Source organism: Hipposideros armiger, unplaced genomic scaffold (genome assembly GCF_001890085.2).
Source record: "Hipposideros armiger isolate ML-2016 unplaced genomic scaffold, ASM189008v1 scaffold_82, whole genome shotgun sequence".
NCBI lineage: Eukaryota > Metazoa > Chordata > Mammalia > Chiroptera > Hipposideridae > Hipposideros > Hipposideros armiger.
Genome location: NW_017731432.1, coordinates 3134415 through 3155521, shown reverse-complemented (window position 1 = coordinate 3155521; position 21107 = coordinate 3134415). Strand labels below are relative to the sequence as shown.

General features: G+C 55.0%; 1 protein-coding gene across 22 annotated transcripts in view; it reads right to left on the bottom strand.

The window, feature by feature from the left end:
- Window positions 1-21107, bottom strand: part of PTPRF (protein tyrosine phosphatase receptor type F) — an 84622-nt gene that overhangs the window by 45488 nt on the left and 18027 nt on the right. For all 22 annotated transcript variants that reach the window (XM_019643735.1, XM_019643741.1, XM_019643737.1 and 19 more), the window contains 3 exons: window positions 17607-17752; window positions 17303-17444; window positions 4813-5001 (listed from right to left, as the gene is read on the bottom strand). In XM_019643735.1, the coding sequence (XP_019499280.1) occupies window positions 4813-5001; window positions 17303-17444; window positions 17607-17752 (477 nt within the window). The remainder of the gene's footprint in view (window positions 1-4812; window positions 5002-17302; window positions 17445-17606; window positions 17753-21107) is intronic.

The window sequence follows — 21107 nt, the reverse complement described above, 5'->3', positions numbered from 1 at the left end:
TGCAGAGAGATTGTCTAGAAAGAACCGTCATCACAATGATCCTCCAAACTCGGTCCAGGGAACGTTAGTGTCCCTGAGACCCTCCACAACATAAAACAATTTTCATAATACTCAGAAATTATTTGCCCTTTTCACTCTTGTTCTCTCATGTACAGTTGAGTTTTCCAGAGGCTCCATGTGTGATATCGCAATAGACCGAAGGCAGAAGCAGGTATGAGAATCCAACCCATCTTCTATGAAGCCTCCAATTAAAGAGATGTGTAAGGGTAAAACAACGCTACTGTTTTCTTACTAAATATTTTTGTTTTAGAAAATATAATTATTTTTCATTAAAAATGTTATATTAACATGTAATGGGTTTTTAAGTTATTGTAAAGTGAACTGAGAGGAATTTAAGATCCTCTCAGTTCTAATACCTAATATGGTAAATTCTGATAGATAAAACCCACATAAACAAAAGCTCTTTGAGGTCCTCTGATATTTAGAATCAGAGGTCCTGAGACCAAAACATTGACAGCTGCTGATGTATTCCTGCAGTCCTGGCCCGGCCGGGCAGGGCAGGGGGCGGGGGGCCCAGTGTACACGGCCAAGGTCTGAGATCCCTAGCTTCAGGCCCCAGCTCTTCTAAAACCTAACCTGCTGTGTGACAAGTCTCTGGACATCTCAGAACAGCCATTTGCCCACCAAACTGAAAGAAGAATTTGCCTTTTCCATTTTACAAGATGGCTGTGGGAGACTGGAGGGCACCCAGAAGTCAGCAATGCCCGGGAGAGGGGCCAGTGTCCTCAGGCCAAAGGGAAATCGTGACCACACGTGAACAGCATGCCTCCTGGCAGACCCAGTGGATGGCAGGGCAGGGTGGAGGGACAGGCTCTTCCCGTCAGAGCTGGGCTTGGCAAGCTAGAGTAGGGGGCTACAGGCCTCAGGCCCACTCTGGGGACTGCTCCGCACTTCCCTGTGGGCCCCATCCGCTGGGGCCAGCAGGGCTCCTCTGGAAGCCGGATGCCGGCATCTCTGCTCGAGGTCCTGCAGTCTCAGCTCAGGAGCCGGCGGGTGTGGATGAGCTCACTCTGTGGGTGAGCATGCGGACACGTGCGTTAGGCTGTCCTCGATGGAGATGGGGATGACAGCTTCCACACTCAGGCTGCCAGGATGAGTAGAGCACGGAAGGTTTCCTTGGGGCCCTGTCCAGGCTTGGCAGAGCGTGTGGCCAACAGCTCCTCTCAGGAGCCAGCAGCAGCTCAGAGCCCCACTTGGGAGGTCAGCCCCAACTCACTGCTCTGGTGATGCTGCCTGCTTCTGACTCGATTTCAACTCTCCCGGAGCCTGTCCCCATTCCTCTTGGGTCCACCCTGGGTTTCAAGTTCAAATTCTCCAGGAGGCTTGTGCTGTGGCAGCAGGTCACATCACTTCAGTGAGGAATGTGCCTGTTGAGCAGAGCTCACATCTGGATGCATGCCGCCAGCTGCCCTCCTACCAAGCTCTGCTCTGGGGCCATGCTCTGGTGACATGTGCTGTGGCTTGGCCCGGATACCTGAGGAGTTCTGGGAACCAGCTGGGGGTGCGGATGAAGTCTGGAGAGGGTGGGACTGTGGAGTTCTGCCTAGCAGGGTCTAGTTCAGTCGTAGCAGGGTCTGGCCGTTCCCCAGGCGCCAGGTTCTGCATTATGTGATACTAGAAGGCTCCTGGGGAGCCCCACAGGGGAGCTCTCTGACCCTGCATCTCCATGTGTGACCCCAGGTGACTCCCTTAACTCAGCTATAAAGTGGGCATGATAATCACAGGCTGTCCTACTTCTCAGGGTTGCAGGAGAATCAAGTGCAACCAAAGGCAGCAAAACGCTTTGTACACTGACAGTGATGCGTAAACTGTGAAAGTCCCTGTAAACAGCCGAATGCTTGGGGGCTGATTCCAATCCATGAAGGGATGTCCCTGTAAGTGGGCATGGAACAGCCCCAGCACCTTCCTACGTGGTGACAGGGCAGCAGCTACCAGGGTCAGGAGCCAGGGGCTAGGATCAGGCAGTGAAGGGGGCAAGTCCCGTCCATTATTGCTAAGGTAGGATGATCGAGTCCTCTCAGGTACCATCTGGTTCCATCCTAACAGCTAGACTCAGCCTACAACCCTCGGGTCACAGCTGCCGGGGAGCGGGGGCGGGGAAGGTCAAACAAAGAGGTCTTCCCTGGACCTGGGAAGCAGGAGGAGTGGACATTAGTCTTCAGACACAGGGCCCATAGGTCATGTTCATGAACTCATTCATCAACAAGGGCTCAGAGATTCCTGTCCTAAGTTGTGAGGGGGACCTCACGGAGGGAAGGCAGACCCAGGCCCTCCTTGGTAAAGAGTGCTCAGCCTAAGTGAGCAGAGCTGGAGCCAGATGATAAAAATGTAGAGCAGGACTCCTAAAGGAGTCGGCCTTAGGCAGAGAAAGGTGGGGCTTCCCGTGCTGGCGAATGTGAGTGAATAGCCAGGATGGGGTCAGGGTGGCTCAGTGCAAATCGGAAGCGGCCGTAAATCAGAAAAGCTCTGTTCCTGGAGCCCTCACCATACACCAAGCAGTAAACTAGAGCTCTGATGACACTCTCGCTTAGTCCTAACTGCACCTCCTTCTTAAAGATGAGAATACTGAAGCTCAAAGAAGTTAAATAATTGAGGCCACGGAAGCAGTAAGTGGTACAGCCAGGGCTTTTTGAGATAAAGCTGGAGACACGAGCAGGGGAAGAGAGAGAAGGGTTGTGTGTGCCTGTTCGGGGGCATACAACCTGACAATGTAGGCAGCGAGGCTGTCAGAGCACCGAGGGACGAGCGGAAAAGTCTGGCAGCTTGCTGGAGGGTGGATTCAAGGGGAGAGCCCAGAGGCAGGGAGAGCAGTGTCGGTGACCTGGGACACGGCCACGTCAGTGAAAGGAGAAAAGGGGACCAATGTGAGACCCACGTGGGTGACAAAGCAAGAGGATTTGGTGGTTCCTTACTAGAGGAGGAATCAGGGTGGGTCCCAGGTTTCAGGTTCGGGGGCTGCTACTCAGAGAGACAGGGTCAGTGGGAGAAGGGCATGGCTGTGTGAGCAGGTTATTATCACTCATCACAGTCAGGGTGACATCCACAAGGCAGATCAATGTTGTGGTCTAGAGCTCAGGCAAGATGTGTAGGTTGGAGAGACAGAATTGGGAGTTGCAAGCGTAGAGAGGGTCCCTGAAACTACAGGAGTGGGTGAGCTGGCCCTGGGAAAGGCTCCCTAGCTGGGAGAACAAGCAGAGGAAGGGGCTGCAGAGCAGACAGAGAAGAGACAAGCCAAGGAGACGTGGGAGGGAGTGATCGGGAAGGAGGAAGGGTATTGACTGCTGCTGAGATCAGGAGGCTGAGGCCTGAGCAGCACTGGGCGTAGTACTGGACAGAAGCCAACTCACAGGGCAGTGAATGGGTGGCACAGGGCCCGGCACACAGCAAGTACTACATAAATACTTGATGAACGAATGCGCGAGACAGCGTGCCTTCCCAGAACTGCTGCCACGGACAGTCAGTGCCATGCGGAGGGGAGGCCAGACCTGCGGGTAGGACCATCTGGCTGCTTGGGGAGCCTGCCTGGGGGACTGTGGGGAAATGCAGAGGAGTCGAATCGTGCCGGCCGCTGGGCAGCGCTGGGCAATGGCTGTAAATGCTGCCGGACTGTTTCCTGCCTTGATTATGGCTGTTTTAATTAACTGCGTTACAGCTGCCTCCATCTTGTTGAGTTTTAATTAAATTAAATGATCTAACACTTCGTAGGCTGTCTCAGGCGGCCATCACTGGGGCCAGAATCCTGCCCCTGCTGGGCAAATCATCTCTCCCTCCTCCCCTGGGCCCCACGAGGGTGGACACCTGGTGGGAGTGAGTGGGGGAGGGGCTGGCACCCCAGGGAATGGCAGGGGTGCCTCTGAAGCTGGCAGAGCCCTGAACAGAGCTGAGTCACGTCCTACCATGCAGTGTTCACATCATAACTAAGAGGAAGCAGGGGCTCTGTCCAGCACTGGCCACCCTGACAGAGCCCCCAATCCCACAGCTGGCAGGGGGACTTCTGGACCATGGCCTATCGGTCCAGCCGTGCTGGAGGCAGATGCAGAATGCAGCTAAGCTGATTCTGAGCCTCCTTTCCCGCCCGCTCCGTTCCCACAAAAACTGAATCAATTATCTTGGCGGGAGCCTCATGGGCAGATCGATCAACGGGGCGGCACTTCCCGCCTGGTCAAGGCGGCATCCTTGCTCCCAGGGCTCCAAGCTGGCTCTACTGAGACACCCAGAGGAGACAGGTGGCCCTTGTGGCCGAGGGACAGCAGCAAGTCCCCCTGGCTCCAAGCCTCCGAGGTTCAGCCTTTTCAAGCCTGATGAATCAGGCATCTTTGGCCTCTTTCACTGCTGTCTAGAGAAGCAAAAAGAAACATCATCCAGACCCCTCATCCAGGCCAGGCTACAGGAAAGGTGGAGGATGAACACCCACAGGGCAACTTCACAGAGCCCATGACCAGACTGGGCATGGCACCCGTGCTGTGAGGAGCAGGGCTGGCCCAAAGTCTGGAGTCTGACAGTCTCGGGAAGGTAAAAGAATCACCAATAACTAGCCCTCACTGACAAGCTCTCTTCCTGGGCCAGGTGGGCCTATAGCAAGATCCAGCCCACCCACTGGATGCCCTCTGCTTAGTCCTGGAGGGTCAGCCCCAGGCTGAGGCCTCCTGTGGCTCCCAGGAACCCAGGCCCAAGAAGGAAGGCTGTGCTGGGCTCTGGCCAGACACCTTTCCTCACACCTGCGTGGCCCCTTGACCCTCGCCCTCCGCTCACCTGAACGCAGCTGCTTGATACGGCCATTGCTTGTGGTGGGATCCACAGGGAGGAAGTCCTTAAACCAAGAGATCTCAGGGTCTGGATTCCCGCCTGCTGCACACAACATGGTGGCCGTGCGTGCTTTCTCCACCACCTTCAGCTGAGGCCCCATGTCGATGGAGGGGAACCCTGCGGGCAGCTGGTCCTCTGCAGACAAAGAGCAAATGTGCACGTGAGGGCTAGGACACCCCTCTGTGGGCAGCTTCTCGACTCCCAGGTTGGCTAGGATCCTCCAGATTCTTCTCTCCCCGACCCCTGATTTCTAAACAGAGTCCTGAGTTCCAGTGCCCAAGCCTGCCCTTCACAGGGCTGGGGGCTGCAGTGGGGCCCACACTGCCCTGTCAGGGAGTTGGTTTCCAGGTCTGTGAAGCAACGCCTCAGACTGAAGAAGTCAGCACTTATCTCTCTGGGCCCTGGGAAAATCAAGGATTAATGCTCTGCTGGCCGCAGCAGAAAGTGCTACACAAACGCTGGGCTGCAGGGGGGCCCACAGCTGATACAGTGGCATCAACAGCCACTCAGCCTGAAGGCTCCTCTCTGTCCAGCACCTACCCGCTCTTGTCTGCACGTGTGGCATCCCCGATACTGCCTGCATCCAGCCTTTAGCTCCACCGCATAGCAGAGCAGCACGTCACAGCCTGGGCCCTGGCCCTGACTCTGGCCCATTCTCTAGGCAGCCTTGACCCTGACCTCCCCCCTCACTCAGTCTTTTGTTTGTTTTGTTTTGTTTTTTAAAGACTTATTGGGGAATTGGGGGAGGGGAACAGACAAGTTGCTGTCCTTTTGTTCTTCAGTCCAGTTGTGGAGGACGTTGCTTCACTGGCCCATGTTGGTATTATCACTGTGCTCTTCCCGGGTGAGGCAGATCAGTCACTGGCCTCTAGACGGCCGCTCACTGCGGCTGCTGGCCGCTCACGCTGGCTGCTGGCTACACACAGTAGCCCATGGCAACCCACTGCCACAGGGGCTGCAGCCTACACCGTCGCCGGCGACTCACAGCAGCCCAGCTCCAGTTCGAGCTGTTGTTCAGCATCTTAGCTGTAGAGGGCAGTGTCACTGGCCCTCATATGTGGGATCCGAACCAGTGGCCCTGCTGCTCAGTTTGCGCTCCCAAGCCAACTCTTAACCAACGAGCCACTCTGCCGGCCCCTCCCTAACTCAGTCTTGACCTCGGGGTCCCACTGTCAGATCTGGGGACCATGTCTGAGCATGTGGAGGCTAAGGAGATAAAAAAGCTCTGAGGAAACGAAAAGTTGATGGGGGAAACAAAACTCCTCCCTGGCTGCCATCTCCTAGTTCACAGAGGAGTCATTTCCACAGGTGTAACAGGAACAGGCATCAACAGCACACCCCCACGCCCACTGTGCATGGACTCCTGGGCCAGCCCTCAGGGGCTGGGAAGCAAGGCTGCCTAATCCCCACCTTGGAAGCATAAGGGGCTGGGAGCACAGGTAGTGCAGACCAAGTGGGGCTCCCACTTCCACCACTAACTAGTTGTGACCTGGGTGTGTGACAAATCCTCCCTGGGTCTGTTTTTATCTGTAAATGGGGCCCCACCTTGTAAAGCCACTGTGAGGACTACATACGATAATGCATGCGAGGTACTGGAGAGTGTCTTGTAAAGACTGTGCACTCAATGAATATTAGCTGACGTTATTACAATAACCAGCAGGGACTGCGTCACTGGAGCAGACAGGTATGAAGACTAGGGCCTAGGGTCTCCTTCCCTGTCCTGAGCTGCAGAGAGGCCCGCCCCAAGAACAAACCACAGAGTACGTAAGAGAATTCGCCAGAGCCTCTCCACCAGTGTGGATGCCTGGCACGCCCAACAGCGGAAGGGGAACACTGTCCACTGTCAGTCTCCGGGTAGGGGAGACCGGGAGACTAGCACAGATCTGCACCTCCCTCCCACAGGCCCAGCACGAGATGGGTGTTTGGGGACATTAGCTGAGGTCAGGTCCTATTCCAGGAAAAAGGCATGTGGCATCCTTAGGAGGAAAGAGAGTCAAGACTGGCAGTGCTGTCTTCCCTGGAAACTCTCAGAGACCCAGAGGGACTTCCTGGGGGTAAGGGGCAGGCAGGAGAAGCTGGAAGACCCCAGCAGGCAGGGGGCAAGACGTCCTCCTATGGAATACTAGACCCCCGGGGTGCTCTGCCAAGGCTCCAGCTGCCAGGGGTATCCCAAAGGGATTGAGGTCCCTTCAGGAGATGGGGTTTGGGGGTGGGGAGCAGTTGGACTCCCAGTATGGCCTCACCTGCCCAACTTCTCCCGGTAGCTTCCCCACCTGCAGCCCTATAAATTCCAGATGTGACCCCAGCGTCTCCTTGGCTGTAAATATGATCCCACAGCGTCCTAACTTTCAGCTGATTTTCAGCAGGAAAATGTTCAACAGTGGCAAGAAAGAGGAGGCAGGACTTGGGATGCACCAAGCGGGGGAACAGCTTCCTTTGGCTCTGCCGCTGCTGGCTTTCACAGGAAGGCCTAGGCAGGGCCTGAGGCCCAGGGCTCCCCCGCTGCCCTCCCTGCCCTCTCCAGCAGCTGGGGACTGCCAGAGCTATCCTAGCCCACCAGGGTACCAGTCTAGTTCTTCCTAGACCTCAATCCTACCTGCTCAGCCCTCCTAAGCAATGGGGTGGGGGGTGCAGAAGGGGTTCAGGGCCTGTCAGGGTTAGAGTCCAGGAGGCAGCTGGCCCCCAACTCTACCAGCAAAGTACTGATCAAGGAGAAGGAAAGAAGTACACACATCTGCAGCGCTGTGTCCCGGAAATCTACTCTGAATTCCTAACACGGGGTAAGTCTTTGGGATTTACGCCAAATTAAGGACAATTAATTTTCCTCCCTCAATTATCGCACCCTCAATGGCTCTGTCCCTGGCTCAGATCATCCCTTAAGCGCCGCCGCCAGAGCCTAAAACAGGCGTGTGTGAAGAGCTGTCCATAAAACAGCGGGACCCAAAAGCCAGTCCCCGTGCCAAGGAGGCTTCCAGGCAGAGCTCACAAGGCTGCATGTCCACACCTCAGGCAGGAGAAGCATGCCTCGCAGGCGGGCTCCAGCCCCTCAGGAGTGAATGCTTCCTTCTACACTCACCCGGGGGCCTCCAGCACAGTCATGCATAGCCCAGGACTGCAGCCGGCTACTGATGCCCACTGTGTGCCTGGCCAATCTCAGCACTTGTAAACTGACCTCTCCAGTGACTGGCGCACTTATCCCCTTCAACTCCCAATACCCACAGGAGCTGGGTTCACTGTAGTCTGAACCGCTCAGGCTAAAGACCAGGCAAATTCCTCACGTAGATGTCACATGATCACTCCAAACCCATCAACAATCGTGAAAACTGAGGCCCAGATTTGAGGGAGAAAAGGTTACGTTAATGAAGCATTTAGTACCTTCTAAGTACTAAGTTAAATTGCTTAACAAAATAATTTAATCTTTACCAAAACCTTGAGGTATATGAACAAATGGGGGCTTAGAGATGTCTAGAAACCTGCCCAAGGTCACATGGCTAGATGGGAGGGGAGGCTGGGATGAGACCAAGTATTGGGACCCTGCTCCTGGTGGGGCTGGGCCTGGGCAGGGCAGGCAAGGTGAGGACGCGTCTCTGAGGGTGCCCCGCCAGCATCCTGGCTCACTTTCCTAAGGTTTGCTCACGGCCCCACCACCACCACGCCCTCCACTGTCTTCCGGCTCAGCCGCTCCACAGCAGACCCCCATGCACACAAAATGCTGCGTTTTTATTTACTGCAGAACACCGGAGTGTCGCCACACGTGGCCACCGGCAGGCACGCACCCACGTTCCAACACCCTAATGTGCCGGTCACGCCGAGTCCACTCAAAACCTGTTCTCCAGAGCAGGAGGGGAGGAAGGGCCCCTCCCCCTTCCAGGCCACCCGGTAACCATGGCAACGGCAGGCAGCAGAAGGGTTGCGCGCGCACGTGTCCATGCTGTGAGCATCGCTGTCCAAGGAGCTTCCGCCCCTCCCTCCTGGCCTGGGTGGAGCCTCCGTGCCCGCTCCCAGGACCCAGGTTCCCAACTCCAGGGAATCCTTTCTCTTATGTGTCCTTCAGGCTCCCCACCCCACTTGGCTGCCCCCCACCCCGTGTGCGCAGCACAGCGCGGGGGAGGTCCCCACACCTGCCTCGCAGCCTCAATGCCTGGCATTCGCAGTGTCTCCCTCCCTGTGGGGTCGAGGTCCCTCCATCCTCTGGTAAGGGACAGAAAGAGAAGCCCATGGGGACTTTAGGGGACTTGAGAGGTGCCAGGAGTCCACGTCTCTACAGCTGTTTGTGGACTGCAGCAGTATGCACACGTGGGGTGCACACACATTCCCCAGGGTCTGGTCTGCTGGCACAGACCTCTGTGTACCTGTGGTGGGCGCACATGTGTACATAAATGGCTCCTGCTCCAAACTGTGCTTGTTTTTAGACGCTGCAGAGGAAAACCTGACCTCTTTCCTGCTGTCTCCACTGGGCAGAGGAAGATGACAGGGTGTGTGTGTGTGGAGGGGTGTTGGGAGCCTCAGGCTCAGAGAGGGGCAGGAGCCTGGCTGAGGTCCCACAGCAGTGGTGGTGTGGATCAGTTCAAACCCAGAACCCACCTGCTACCTTGGCGGCTTCCTGGAAGAGGAAGGAGATGTAAGTAGGAAACACCTGAGCATGGGTGGCCGGGAGAGCTTTCTGGGGGAGGGAGGGGCTGCCTGAGTAAAGGCTGTGGAAGGGCGGGGAAACAGTAGGACGGTGAGTCTGGCTGGAGCTAAGGAAAATGGTGGGGTCCTGATAGATGAGACTAGGGTGGGGGTGGGCACAGGATCAGCTCAGGCTGGCTGCAATGACTGAGGGGAGGGAGGCGGCTGGAGGCCCCCTACAAAGCACACACAAGTCTCTTTGTCCAGCTCAGCCTGGGATGCCTGAGGCAGAGTCTGGGCCAGAGGGAGGGGGCTGCACCAGGGAAGCCGACAGATGGAGAAGGCTTGCAGGGTCCCTGGGTGGGCAGCACCGTCTGTCAGCACAGCTTTCTCACCCTTGTTTACCCAGCTTCATGGCGTCTCTGTCTACATGCAGGCACACACCGGCACACACATATACGGGCTCCCTGGGGTGGTACCGTCTGGAAGCCTGACCCCCTCCCCTGTGTGGAGTGTTGGGCCTGGCCTCACCCTGCCTGTGAACACAGACACCGAGAAACACGCACAGCCACGGCGATATACATGGCAAAAGAGACAGGTGCAAAACCAGAAACCTACGTGTGCGTGTGGAGGGGCACCTGCAGTGACAAGCACCTGTGGAAACAGACTCACGCAAGCAGATCCACAGGCGGTGCACACAAACACACATGTGGAGACATGCAGTCAGAGATACACGTGTGCTGAGACACATGCACCTGGAGAGACACGCAGAAACAGAGACATGGAAAACACAGAGACCTACAGACAGACGTATGAAGCAGCCTTGTGGGTTGCTGCTGTCTTCCCTGGCCCTCATGCACTCTGAGGAAAGCAAGGCCACCTCAGGCCCTATCCCTGAGACAGCTCCTTCTTAGCAGCGTCCGACTAAGACACCCCCTACCAAGTCAGAAGGCCTCTCCAGACCTGTAGGATCCCACACTCTTCCCGAGAGCCCCACCCCACCCCCAGGCTTCCAGGCAGTGAAGGGGGGCTTGGGGAGCCTTGCCCATCTCCCTTCGCAGCTTTCAGTCTTGATTTTCAGCTTTTTCCAAGAGAAAACTCCCACCTCTCCCAGCACTCAGATTTCATCAAACTTGGCATCTTAAAAGCCTGTTTTGTTTTTGAATCTGAGCTGTTTGGGGCCTGTCAGCAGTCGCGGCCTCCCCCTCTCAGTCGCCACTCCCAACCCAGGGCTTCCCTGGCGCCTCACACAGCCCTACTCACCCTTCCCAGCAGCACACACCCAAGTGACCCGGGGGCCATCTCCTGGGCACACACCCTACCCGCACTCTGGCTTCTGGGCTCTGGTCCATGCTGGACTCTCCTCCTGGAGGTTCCCCCACTTTCCTCCTCCTCCAGGAAGATTCTTTTGATCCATTTACACCCCACTCTCCCAACCCCGTGCAAGCCAAGTCACTCCAGACCACTGACAGCCTCCCCCTCATTCCTCAGGCCCCTGCAGTCCGGCTGCCACCCCCACTGCTTCCTGCCAGCGTGCTCCCCAAGGTCAGTCATGACTCCATGGAGATAAACCCAAAGGATACTTCGCAGTCATCTCGCCTGACCTCTGGACAGCACGCCTTCCTCCCTCCTCCATGTCCTCTTTTCTCATGACTTCCATGGCCTCACTCTTGTTTCCCTCCTACCAATCAGGCCCCTCCTCACCAGCTTCCTATGCAAACTCCTCTTGCAACATGAAGAGTCCGCTTCCAGGCTCCATCCAGGCCCCCTTCCTCCCCTCTTGGCTCTGGCTCCCTGAGGTTTGCCATTTCTTGGCCATCAAAACTCCATCTGTCCCTTAAGAGTGCCAGGCGAATCTGAGCAAGGCCTCCTTGACACCTCCCCTGGATGCCTGTGCATACCCGATGCAACAGATTTCTGACTGGACTCACCAACCTGCCCCTTCAAACCTGGTCCTCCTCCCATACCTGAACCTTAGAAAACAGCACTGCCATCAACCTGGCCCCAGAGCCAGTAACCTAGAGGCTCCCGCCTCCCCAATACCACAAGTGGCCAGGCAGGCCACCACTCTTTCTAAACTACTTGTAACCCAGTCTCCCTCCTTCCCTTACCCACTGCCTGGGTTTGGGCCACTGCCACCTGTCACCTGGGTTGCAAGGCTGCCCCAACTGGTCCCCCTCCACCTCACTCTGCACTCCCCAGGGACCTTTCTGAAGCATACATTTTGATCATGGCGTTCCCCTGATTGAAATCCTCTCTCCTCTGGCAACCAGAGGGAGAGGGCACCTCACCAAGAATGGAGAATGTGCACACACGGGCATTTAAAACCTCCAGCTTGGCTAGCTGTTCCCAGAGCTGCCAGCTTTGCTGTGGTCATGAGGCTGGGGGAGACGGGAGTAATTGAGGGGGCCATGCATACAGCAGGGCTTTGTAAGCACCTGTGGCTACAAGGGTGGGGGGCCAGGTGGGCTCAGGGGAGGTGCCCAGCGTCTGTGGCTAATAGAAGAGGCAGGTGTACTTCCCACCCCACAGGAGGACCCATTCAGAAGGAAGTCCACTTAGGCCCTTGAAGGCAGATCATAACTAGAAAAAATGGGGGATTCCAGGTACCAAGAAACCCAGTTTGACCTTCAAGGACCTCCTGGCAGTGCCCACCTACCTGAGATCTCTCCCACCCCATGCCTGGGGCCCAGAATTCTCCAGGAAATGGTTGCAGAGTCTCCTATCTGGATGGTCTCAAATGCTACTGTGGTCACGATCGAGGGTGGAAGGTCAGAGACCAGCCAGTGGACTAGAAGCACGAAGTTATGCCTCAGCTGCAACGGGAGGGGCGGAAACTGGCCCGGGTTCTAGGTCTTCTGTGGCTGCAAATCAGGGAGGTGACAGGCCCTGCTTCCACAAAATAAGCCTGTTACCCAGACACACATGCAGGCAAAGGAAGGGGGCACATTCTGCCATGTGGAAAGTCATCCTCTGCCTGCAGTAGCCCTTTACCCAAACTCCCCACCCCCCAAAGCCAGGCCTGAGCCAGGGGCAGGGAGGAGGGTGAAGCAGGGACAGCTGACTGCCTGGGAATACAAGCTCCCTTACGAGCTCTGCTCCGGCTCCAGCCCAGGGCAGCTCAGAACAGGGGCATAGGTTGCTCATCAGCCCTTATGTCCCTGGGTCTGTTTCCAAAGAGATTATGAGTGGAGGTGGGTGGAAGGGGGGGTTAAGAGGTCCTTCATCACCTTACAGGTCCCAAAGCCTGCCAGGGTCAGAGCCAGGGCAGAACCCAGGAGTCCAGGCCCAGCACTGGCTGCTCCCCCGCTCCAGTTACTACCCCACATGCCTGGGAGTAGGCCCCCCAGAGCCTGCCCCGAAGTAGGCAAGACCAGGCACTCCACGCAGGCACCTGGATTTCTGGGCCCATGTGGCATGAGTGCTGCGGTCTTGGCCAGTCAGCAGACACCAAGGCCAGGTGGGAACAGGTAAAAGGGTGCCCAGTCTTGGTGGGGGGAAGAGAGTCCCAAGGTCTTGGCAGGATCCCTGTCTGATGCACTCTCCCTCCTGGCCTGGTTGCAGAGGAGCTGCTGAGGTGCCGTCGCAGGCACTGAGAAGAGCTCAGCCTGACCACTCTGTCCCATGTTCTTCTCTGTCCAGCTGGTCCAGCTGACCAACAGGTTCCAGCAGGGATCCTGTGGGGTTCCAGAGACAATGAGCCCAGACCCAGCATCTCTGACCTCCCACAGCACCAGACTGACAACACGTCCAGCTCAGGCTGTTTGCTGAACACCCCCCTTGCTGTACACATAGCCCATAAGGTGCGTAACACCTGCTGTATGTACACCATGCACGCACGCTGATGCGTGCGCGCACGCGCGCACACACACGTGTATGATACACACCTGCTGTACACACCACACACCCCCATACAGTCTAATGTGTACGTGCGCATGCACGCGCGCACACAGTCTGCTGCTCACCCCCTGCTGTATATATACACACTGCACCGCACACCTCACACACATGCTGCCTTACACACGGCACCCACACCATGCACAGGGTGCACATTATCTGCTCCACCCCTGACAAGTCGAATGCTGCCACCCATACCCAGAGCCCTCAGGGCCAACCCCTCTAGGACCAAGTCAGAACCTGCTCATCCCCGCACCCCAGCCTTTCGCCTCCTTGACCTCCCCCTCCTTCCTGGCCCTACCGGAACCTGCCTAAGTCACCAGGGCCCTGCCACACCTCTGCTGTCTGCCTGCCTCTACGGCTTGTCCTGCCTGGCCAGATGAGTCTGTGACCTCGAGACGGAGCTCCAAGACCCTCACCCCCCCACTTCCAGGAGGGAAAGGCCAAGAAGCAAGGCCTGCTTCCCCTCCCCCTCTGCTCCCCCTCCCTTGTGAGGGAAAATGTCAGATTCCCTGTCTCAGTGGCGGCAGCGGGCGGGTTGGAGGGGGAGTGATTCAGCCGCCTCAAGAGTGCGGAGCGAGAAGAGCTTTTCCTGCCATTACCCAGCAAGGGAGAGGCTGGTGCGCTAATGGCTTCAATTACCACTCAGACAGGAACGCTGGGCGGCGGGCCCTGCACTCCTCACGGCCCAGGCCGGGCTCACCCCCAGCCAGCTTGTGCTGCTGTGCAGGCACCTAGGCATCACAGGGCAGTGGGGACTCCCTGGACAGCTGGGTGCAGAGGCCATGATCAGGCGCACTCCCAGAGGCTCCAGGGAAGCTGAGTATGAGGGACATTGGGCGAGATGGACTCATAGGTCTGGGCTCCCTTTTGGGGGTACACTGACCCCCTCATCCGATCCAGGTTGATCTAGGTAGCCCTCAGCCACTCCCCTGAAGAGCCCAGAATGTGGTGATGGCCCCAGTCCACCATGCCAGTCATCCGTTTACCCAGTTCCTAGACACGCCAGGTTTTCCTGGCCAGCACAGGAGGCCTGGAGGGGCAGGGTGGGGAGGGGGCGGGGCAGTCACTGTCTGCGCTGCTTCCCTCTGGCCCTGCCCCCTGCTACCTTTGAGGCCTGCCACTGCACTCTTTTCTGCCAAGCCCAGAGTCGGTCAAGGTTACACAGACCAACATGGTAAGTCAGCATTTCGTCTTCCGGGTGCTGTGTTTCAGGAGCAGGAGGGGCTCATTCAGGCCCACAGCTCCACCCCCACCCAGACAGGGAGCATGGGTAGAACAGAGGCCTGCTCCATACTCTCCACAACCTCATCAGACACCTCCCACATCCTTGAAGCACAAACATACCCTAGACCCTGCTAGAGAAACCTTCATCCAAGACCCCTCAGGATGAAGAGACCCCCTTGCAAGTCTGACTCCCCCTCACCTCAGGCCCTGAAAGACCATCCTCATCCTCTTCAATCCTTTAAAAGATAAAGTTCCCAGGGCGGTGGTGGAGGTGTGCCCACAGAGGACCTGGGGGGAGCACCAGGGCCAGAGCTGGGGCACAGGGGCTTTGCGGGGGCTTCTCTTTCAACATTAACAAGGAGGCCCTCTTTTCCAATATGAGAGTCTAAGAAGATGCCCTCTGGGCCACAGTCTGGCTCTTCAGCCACTTCCCAAATGCCAAGGCAGAGCACATGGCTCCCTGCTGGGGCAGATACCAAAAGAAGGGAGGGCAGCGCTGAAATACTTTCCTCAGGTCCTGAGTGGGGAAACTGAGGTCAGGGGTGGCAGAGCCAGGACACTCAGCAATCAGTGATTCTGGCCCAGGGCCTGTCCTCTGAGGCTCCCGCCACACAGGGAAGTACCCCCCATGGGAGTAGAAGGTAGGGGCTGCACAACCTAGACAATGCCAGGCAGCACAGAAGCCAGGTACTGTCAGCTCACAGGCCTGGGCCTCAGGATGTGCAGAGTCCAGCTACCATTCATGATGGTATCCTGTGAAGTGCTTAACTACATCATATTCAATCCTCCAAACCAGCCTGGGCGGTAGGTATCATATCCCTGTTTACAGATAGAGCAAATGAGACTCAGAGGCATAGTTACCTGCCCAAGGTCACAAGGTGACAGCAAGTGGTCCAGAGCCCCTGCTCATAACCACTGTCCTCCACTGCCCCTTGAAGCTGGAGGGCCCCGCACCATCTCACAGGAGACACTCAAATGCAAAGGAATTACTGAATCGATGTGTGTGTGAACAGAGCTACAGCGTAAAAATGGCCAATGTGAAAAGATGCTCAACTGCTCTTGTAATCAAAGAAATGCAAATTAAATTGAGATGCTATTTTTTGCCTATTAACTTGGCAAACATATTTTTTTAATGATAATTCCCACTGCTGGTGAGGATGTGTAGAAAAGAGGCCCTCTTACGACCTGCTTGGTGGGAGTGTAAACTGACACAATCTTCTGGAAATATTGAAAGACTTAAAAATGCACGTGCCATTTGATCTAGCAATTCCACTTCTATGAATCTATCGGGTTGTCCGAAAAGTCATGATGCATTTTTGCAACGAAAAACATAGAAAAAATACGTCATGACTTTTCCAACAACCCAACAGAATAAGGAGATAATCAGAAAGGCGAACACATCTTATCTGCAAGGACGTGTATAGCACCTTATTTATAAAAGCAAAAAGTGGGAACAACCAGTGTGTCCAACAATAAGGGAATGGCTCAATAAATTAGGGTTCTTTCATGTGACACCCACAGCCATTAAAAATAACGATGCAGAAGAATACTTAATGGAAAGGAAAATGTCCACGATATATTTTTTTTCTAAGTAGTCTACAAATCACTGGGCAGAACGTGATCCCATTTTTGTTATATATATAATGCGTGCACAGGAAATGGACTATAAGGAAATAATCAAATGTTAATAGTAGAGGTACAATAACAGATGATTTTTATTTTTTCCTATGTGCTATTTTATACTTATCAAATTTTCAACAGTGAACAGGTATTGTTATTGCAGTTTTTTAAAAAAAGCAATAATGAAAGCTATATTTTGAAATTACGTGCAGACATAGTCAGATGGATAAATCCATCATGGCTGGGGGGCTGATCAAGTCACTCCCCACCCCGTTCATGGCTTTGTATGCCCCCAGGAAAGTGCTGAATTGTTCTTCTCCCCTTCTCTCTGTACCCTCCAGCTCCACCCACCACCCAAAACCAAACTGAGCTGCTCAGAGGTCCCTGAAATCTCCATTCTCTCCTGCCTCTGGGCCTCGGCACATGCCGATGCTGTTCCTTCTGCCTAGGCCCCCACCCCAACTCCCATTTATCCTCAGGGCTAGCTTAGACAACAGCCCCCTTCTCCAAGATGCTTCCCCAGTCCCCTGGGCTGCCCCCACACTACTTAGTGGAGACTGAAGCCTTCAGAGCCCCATCAGATGACCCTCTGGACACAAGGCTGCATTAGAGAGTACTTGTGACTGAATGGAAAGCCACCAGGTGAGAGAAGAGCCTAAAATCCACCTACAGAGCCCCAGCTCCCTGCCTGGGGCCCTTGCAACAGGGAACACACCTCTCTGAAGCCCACTGGCAAGCTCCACATGAAAGTCAGGTCCACTGCCACAAGCCATGTAACCCAAGGGATACACAGCTGCAGCCCCACACCTCAAGGCACGCCTTAGACCCCACCGAGCAATGCCCTGGTCGGCAGGAGAATACGAAGACACTAGGCGCACAGATGGCCTCAGCACAAGCCAAGCAATCCAGGCCAGATCCAAAGACCATCCCTGTCTACTGCGGACCTTCGTCAACCCCAGGATGGCCAGTTCTCCTTTCTGCTAAACACACACCAGCCCATGGTGGCACAGGGCTGGCTGGATGTCTCTTCCCACACATCAGTCTCTCTGCCCACCACGCCATGTCCCTCCCTGGCACATACCTTCGAGCACTGAGAGTTTGGCACTAGTGTTGATCTCTCCCAGGCTGTTGGTGGCCGTGCACTCATAGATGGCTTCGTCTCGCTGTACCCGCAACGGCTGGATCCTCAGCACAGACCCTGCCCCATCATCAAACTCAATTACCTGCCAGAGAACACAAGCGTGGTCACAGCTTGCTCTGGGTCGGCCATCCTCCCACCTCCAAAATGCCCCGAGGGAGGGAGACCAAGGGAAGTGGACTTAGGACCAGATCCAAGAGGACGCAGACTCCGAGCCCGGCGCGCCCCTTCCCACCCAAGGACGTACCTCGAAGCGCTGGGAGCTGACTTTCTTCCCCTTCTTCATCCATGTGATACGTGGCTTGGGTTCCCCTGTGGCTTGGCACACGAAGGAGGCCACCCCTCCTGACAGCCCAGTCTGGTCCTCAGGGACCTTAACGAAGACAGGTTTGCCTGGAAAGATGGAGTCACCAAGTCACCATGGTACAGTCACTACAGACATGGTCAAGGCTAGGTGGCAGTCATGGGGATGGAGGTCGTGGCAAGAAAGGCCTATAGAGGAAATCACAGTAGTGACACATAACCATTATACGGTGCTTACTATGTGCCAGGCACTATTCAAAGAGTTGTAGGCATATGAGGAGAGTGCTATAATCATCTCTGCTTCTAGAAAAGAAAATTGAGGCACAGAGAGGTTAAGGGACTTATCCAACATGCCACAGCTGTTTAGTAGCAGAGCTGAGATGTGAACTCAGGAGTTCTGAGTCTGGAGTCCATGCTGCAACCGCTACACGCTTGTCTCCCATCTCCCCATGAATTCCAAGCTCTAAGCCAAAGGCATGCTGAGAGCTGCCAGGAGCAGCCCCAGCATCTCCCCCAGACTTGTCTCTCCCTCACTGCTCTCCACCTCGGTAATGGTACCTCCATCTACCTCAAGGCTCAAGCCAGAAACCATGATTCCGCCTCTCTTCCAGCCCCCACATACCAACAGTCCCAAAGGCCTAGACATTCCACCTCCTAAGTATCTCTGGAAATCTTCCCAGGTGCATGCTTTCCTGTAAATCTGCCCCCCGCACCCTGCCCCCACTGACAGGATTATTGCCTTCTGACAGCCTGGACGTCTCCCCGAAGTGTCCACAGGGAGGTAGGGGCAGAGGACAAAGGCAGAGGCTCAGACACTGTACTGCCATGCTTACATCACCTTGATGCACACACCAGGCCCAACCTGGAGCACCTGTCTCTATGAATCCCACCAACAGGGTCACAAGACCAGAGAAACCCAGCCTTCACTAAGACGTAGTAACGCCTCGTTAATCCTGACAGCGGATCCATTTCCTATTAATCAGGCCAATGAACAGCTCCAGGAAGGCTAATACCGTGAGAAATGACCTTTCAGTCCACCTGCTTGGTGCTGAGTCCAGGCCTGGCCTGGTCTCTGGCATAGAAGCGGGTATGCAATGACGACAATACTTCGCTAAGCACCCACTCTGTACCAGGTACTTTATCTCATTTAGTCCTTCATCACTATTATCTCTAGTTTGTAGGCTCCGAGAGGTCAAGTCACTTGTCCAAGGTCACACAGCCAATGACTGGCACATTCGAGACTTGAATTCAAGCCCGTTTGACTCCAAAACACCATCACAAAATAGTTCACATGGTGTTGAAGGCCTTGTCAAGAGCAGGGTCAGGGGTGTGGTGGGGACCAACGCCAGACCAAAGAAGACTGAGGAGTGAGTGGGAGGTGAAGAAGTGGAGAAGAGAGAAGTGACTAGTTAAACAAGACAGTCTGTGATGGGGAAGATAAAGAAAATATGGCACCCAGAGGGGATGAGGGTTGGAGGAGGTTTTTACATTTTGTTTCTTCTTTTTTTTTCTAAGATGTGAAAGATAATGTTGAAATGCTGAATGGGAAGAAGCCAGCAGAGAGGGAGAGAGTGCCAACCCAACGGAGAGAGGAGGAACAGCAGATGGGGCGAAGTCCCCAAGGAGACCACCAAGGTCAGGAGTGACAGCTACAGGTCCAGAGAGTAGGAGGGCGCTTAGCCTTTCACGAACAGGGAGGGAACCATCTAACTGAGCGCCCTAGGGTCCAATGGGCTCTAGAGGTTTTATGTAATTATTAAGCAGGTCACTCATCATCTCTGAGCCTCTGTTTTCCCATCTGCAAAGTGTAACTGGTGACACAGATCCGTGCAGAGGAAATATGATGATGTCTGTAAACTGTTTGCACAGGCTCACATATGGTTGAGCCTGTGCAAACAGTTTACAGACATCATGAGGGCAGCCATCGCCCTCGTTAGCACTATTAGTCTTCAAACAATCCCATAACGTAGGTAGTATGATCGTCCCCATTTTAGAGATGGGGAAATGGAGGCTCAGGAGGTTAAATAATGGACAAATGAGAGTGATCTGAGGGTAGAGCCAGGGTTTGATCCAGCATTCCAAGTCCTAAACTCAAGGATCCACTTGACTGCTCTTGGCGTAGCTCCAAGGAGCCAGGGTCAGCCTTGGTGGGAAAACATACAGGTCTGGTGAGGACCAGAGTGGCATGGGGATGATACAAAGGTTCAGGAAGCCTTAGTTTGTCTTACTCTTGCCCCAAATGCCCTCTGAAGGAAGCTCTGGACTCCCCCAGGCTGCAGTTGTCTGCACAGCCTGTTCCTTTCAGATAGGTGCTCTCAGATTGGGCTCTGCCCACTCAGGCTCTACCGGGGGCGTGGGAGGAGGGTGCGCATTTCCTGTCCATCTCCTCACACACTAAGCAACCCCCCCCCAACACACACACACACACACACACACACACACACACACACACACACTGCATACCCCTCCCCCATACCTGAGGCCCTCTAGGCAGTGGCTCCCAGTTCTCCTTCTGCACTGTGACCACCTTAGTCCAGACATCACCTTCCTTTGACTGGACACTCCACCAACCTAACAAGCTGTGTTCCTGCCTCCAGCTTGCCCCCTGCAGTCTATACTCTTTCTTCAGCAGCCAGGGTAAACTGACAGCCTCTCTCCCCTGATTAAAACCCTCCAAAAGCCTCTTTCTGCTCTCAAAATAAAATTTAAACTCTTATCATGGCGGACAGAGCCCTGACAGGTCTGACCCCTGTCATCTTCCCAGCCCCAGCCAATCCCCCGGCTCCAGAACCCGGATAAGCAATGTCCCCGACGGCCTCAGGGCCTTTGCATAGGTTGTTCCTCTGCCACAAACCTCTGGTGCTACCTCTTTACCCACTAACTCCTATTTATACCTTTCTGAACTCAATTTAAACATCATTCTTCAGAAAAAGTCCCTCGGTTCCCCTGCCGCCATTCCCACTTCCATTAGCTCAGTTCCTGGTTTCAAGCTCTCTGGTAACTCCATCTGCCTCTTTCAGAGCACTGCTCACCGTTGGTTAATATATATGTGTGAGATGATTACTTTTACTCATGGTTTGTTATGTACGTGTGTGAGGTGATTACTTTTTCCACATTTGGGGGAGTATTTGAGTCATGGCTGCTTCCCCACCTAGAACAATAGCCACGGTAAGGGCAGACACCATGCATGCCAGCCTTGCTTCCTGCCCTGTCGCAGTGCCCAACCTAGTTCCTGGCACACAGACGTGTGGAAGGAATGAAGGAATGTCTGACAAAGGAAGGCCTGAGGTGGATGGATCCTGCAGCCCCTCACACACCAAAGGGCAGCCCCTCATATGCCAAAAGAGAGCCCCTCCACGAGGGAGAGAAGCCCAGGGTAGAAACCCTCCTTGGTGCCTTTCTCAACTTGTCTGCACAGAAACCAGAGACTGGAACCTGCTGAACC